Source organism: Myotis lucifugus, unplaced genomic scaffold (assembly GCF_000147115.1).
Source record: "Myotis lucifugus unplaced genomic scaffold, Myoluc2.0 scaffold_3, whole genome shotgun sequence".
Lineage (NCBI taxonomy): Eukaryota > Metazoa > Chordata > Mammalia > Chiroptera > Vespertilionidae > Myotis > Myotis lucifugus.
This window is the reverse complement of record NW_005871051.1, coordinates 36277-38908: the sequence shown is the minus strand read 5'-3', so window position 1 is coordinate 38908 and position 2632 is coordinate 36277. Positions and strand designations below refer to the sequence as shown.

The window sequence follows — 2632 nt, the reverse complement described above, 5'->3', positions numbered from 1 at the left end:
TTTTGATTCACGAAGGCTTTTTTTTTTTTAAACCAAAATGACACACAATCCTGTGTGTTAACTTGATGGCCTGGCCCTGTGCACTAATTTCAATGTGGACGGGACACTTGCTCTCTATGCTTGAAACTAAGGACAGAGACAAATGCATAAGACTCAGCTCCCGTGCGAAAACTGTTCCAAACTCAAACTCAGAAAAAAAACACAGTCTTTCTTCTCTACGGGCTCCTTCGCTGGCTGACCTCAGGCAGGATGTCTCCTCACCTGTAACATGAGGACCAAGTGGTAGCTACCTCAAAAGGTCACCGTGAGGATGGAATAAATTAACACGTGCAAAGAGCTTCGAACGGTGCCTGGTCCCACCAAGTACTAGACGTGCTAGCCGCTGCTATTTCTGTCATTTTCAGCACTATTATGTGATTTAAGATCTGAGGTTGGCCTCGGCTTGCTCAAGTAGTTTAGATTCTAAACTTTAGAGCAGTGGTTCTCAACCTTCCTAATGCCGCGACCCTTTAATACAGCTCCTCATGTTGTGGTGACCCCTAACCATAAAATTATTTTCGTTGCTACTTCATAACTGTAATTTTGCTACTGTTATGAATCGTAATGTAAATATCTGACATGCAGGATGTATTTTCATTGTTGCAAATTGAACATAATTAAAGCATAGTGATTAATCACAAAAACAATATGTAATTATAGATGTGTTTTCCGATGGTCTTAGGCGACCCCTGTGAAAGGGTCGTTCGACCCCCAAAGGGGTCGCGACCCACAGGTTGAGAACCACTGCTCTACAACCTTCAGGACGTAAACTCCTGCGTAAGCCACCCGGTCAGCAGCCCTAGCAAACGAGTACTCACGGCCTTCAGGCTCCTGCCCTGGGCTTCAGGGTCCTCCCTGGCTGTCTTCTCCTGGGCCTTATTCCACTCACTCGGGCAACCTTTCATTCCCATCCTTTGGCTTCAATTAGGACCCAGATCTTGCCCACGTCTCCTCCCTAAGCTCCAACTCGCCCACCCACGTACCTATGAGACGTCTTGCATGTACTTTAACATCACTTCCACGCAGAATTCATTATTTTTCTTTCTCAGCTCATATTTTTGTTTTCCTATTTTTAGGAAATAGAATGGATAATCACTCACGCCAGATGCCCCCAAACCACTTTCACGGGCAGTTGGAAACCACTGCCTTGCTTCATACCCTAATCATCCTGACCTGTCTGCTGTCTCTCTCCCACCACCCTTCCTCCATGCTGCACCAAAGCAATATTTTAAAAATATATTTCTTTATTGATTTCAGAGAGGAAGGGAGAGGGAGAGAGAGAGAGAGAAACATCAATGATGAGAGAGAATCATGGATCGGCTGCCTCCTGCACACCCCCTACTGGGGATAGAGCCCACAACCGGGGCATATACCCTGACTGGGAATCGAACCCTGACCTCCTGGGTCATAGGTTGGTGCTCAACCACTGAGCCACTCCGGCTGGGCCAAAACAATTTTTAAAAAAATTTTAAATGCAGCCCTAGCTGGTTTGACTCAGTGGATAGAGCGGTGTCCTGTGGACTGGAGGGTCCTGGGTTCGAATTTGATCAAGGGCACTTGCCCAGGTTTCGGTTCAATCTCCAGTAGGGGGCATGCAGGAGGCAGCCGATCAATGAGTTTCACTCATCATTGATGTTTCTATCTCTCCCTCTCCCTTCCTCTCTGAAATCAATAAAAAATATATATTTTTAAAATTTTCTTTAAAAAAAAAGTTTTAAGTGCAATCCCTCAGGGGTTGTGCAACCAATTTAGTGGACGGCATTCTCCCAGATGAACTAGACCAGCGTGGGAAATAAAGGCTTCCGTCTCCATTGGCATCGATGGCTGAAGCCAGGAAGTCAAGAGAAGGCGGAGGCTCAGAAGGGCAGCTCGGGAGGACTTGGGACAGAGCCGCGAGAGCAGAGACGTGTCATCAGAGCCCAAGGCTGAGGCATCCACGCCCACAGTCCAGTTCCTCCGTCTGGATGTGGAAGTCGGACGGCGAAGGAGGCGGAAAGGAAAAGCGCGGATTCATCTGGAACCTGGTGTTGGTGGAGGGCTCTGCCGACGCCCCGGCCCCCAGCAAGATGAACACGTGGGTCCTAGAGCACCTTGAGCCTGAGACATCGCTGGAGGCAGAAATGACAAAACGGAGGCTGTCCTTCCTCGGGCACATGGAATAGCTCACTGTGGGTGTTGCTGTAAGAACGTCTTACTAACTCATTAGAGTATACATTTATTTTGCATTGTTTTCTAAGCTGTTTACGTTACAATAGCTATGATTTAAAGTAACAAAAAATATTTCACATAAATGGCAGCTATCGCAGCGAAAGGAGTGTCAGCAAGGTTCTCTCACGCGTATTATTCAAGATTGACGAAGTCCTTAAAGGAGCATTTCCAGATCAGTAGACCGAGCGAAGAGAAAGAGGAAAACAGGAAAAGGAGGCGAAGAACCGGGTGGGAGGGGAGGCAGGGAGAGGAACCTCTTAACCCTAAAATAAATCCAACAAATACTAAGTGAGCCGTTTAGGTGAGCCGTTTTTTAAAATATAAAGTAGGCTTAGATTTCACATAGAGGAATAAATCTCTATAAAGCCCCAATCACTGGGAGGGT

The 2632-nt window shown here is 46.7% G+C and overlaps 1 protein-coding gene across 1 annotated transcript in view; it reads left to right on the top strand.

Moving 5' to 3' along the window:
* Positions 1 to 2003: 2003 nt before the first annotated feature.
* The window catches only part of NEMP2 (nuclear envelope integral membrane protein 2), a 31657-nt gene continuing 31028 nt past the window's right edge, over positions 2004 to 2632 (top strand). Inside the window, 1 exon segment of the mRNA XM_023763081.1 lies at positions 2004 to 2113. Coding sequence (XP_023618849.1) covers positions 2004 to 2113 — 110 coding nt within the window.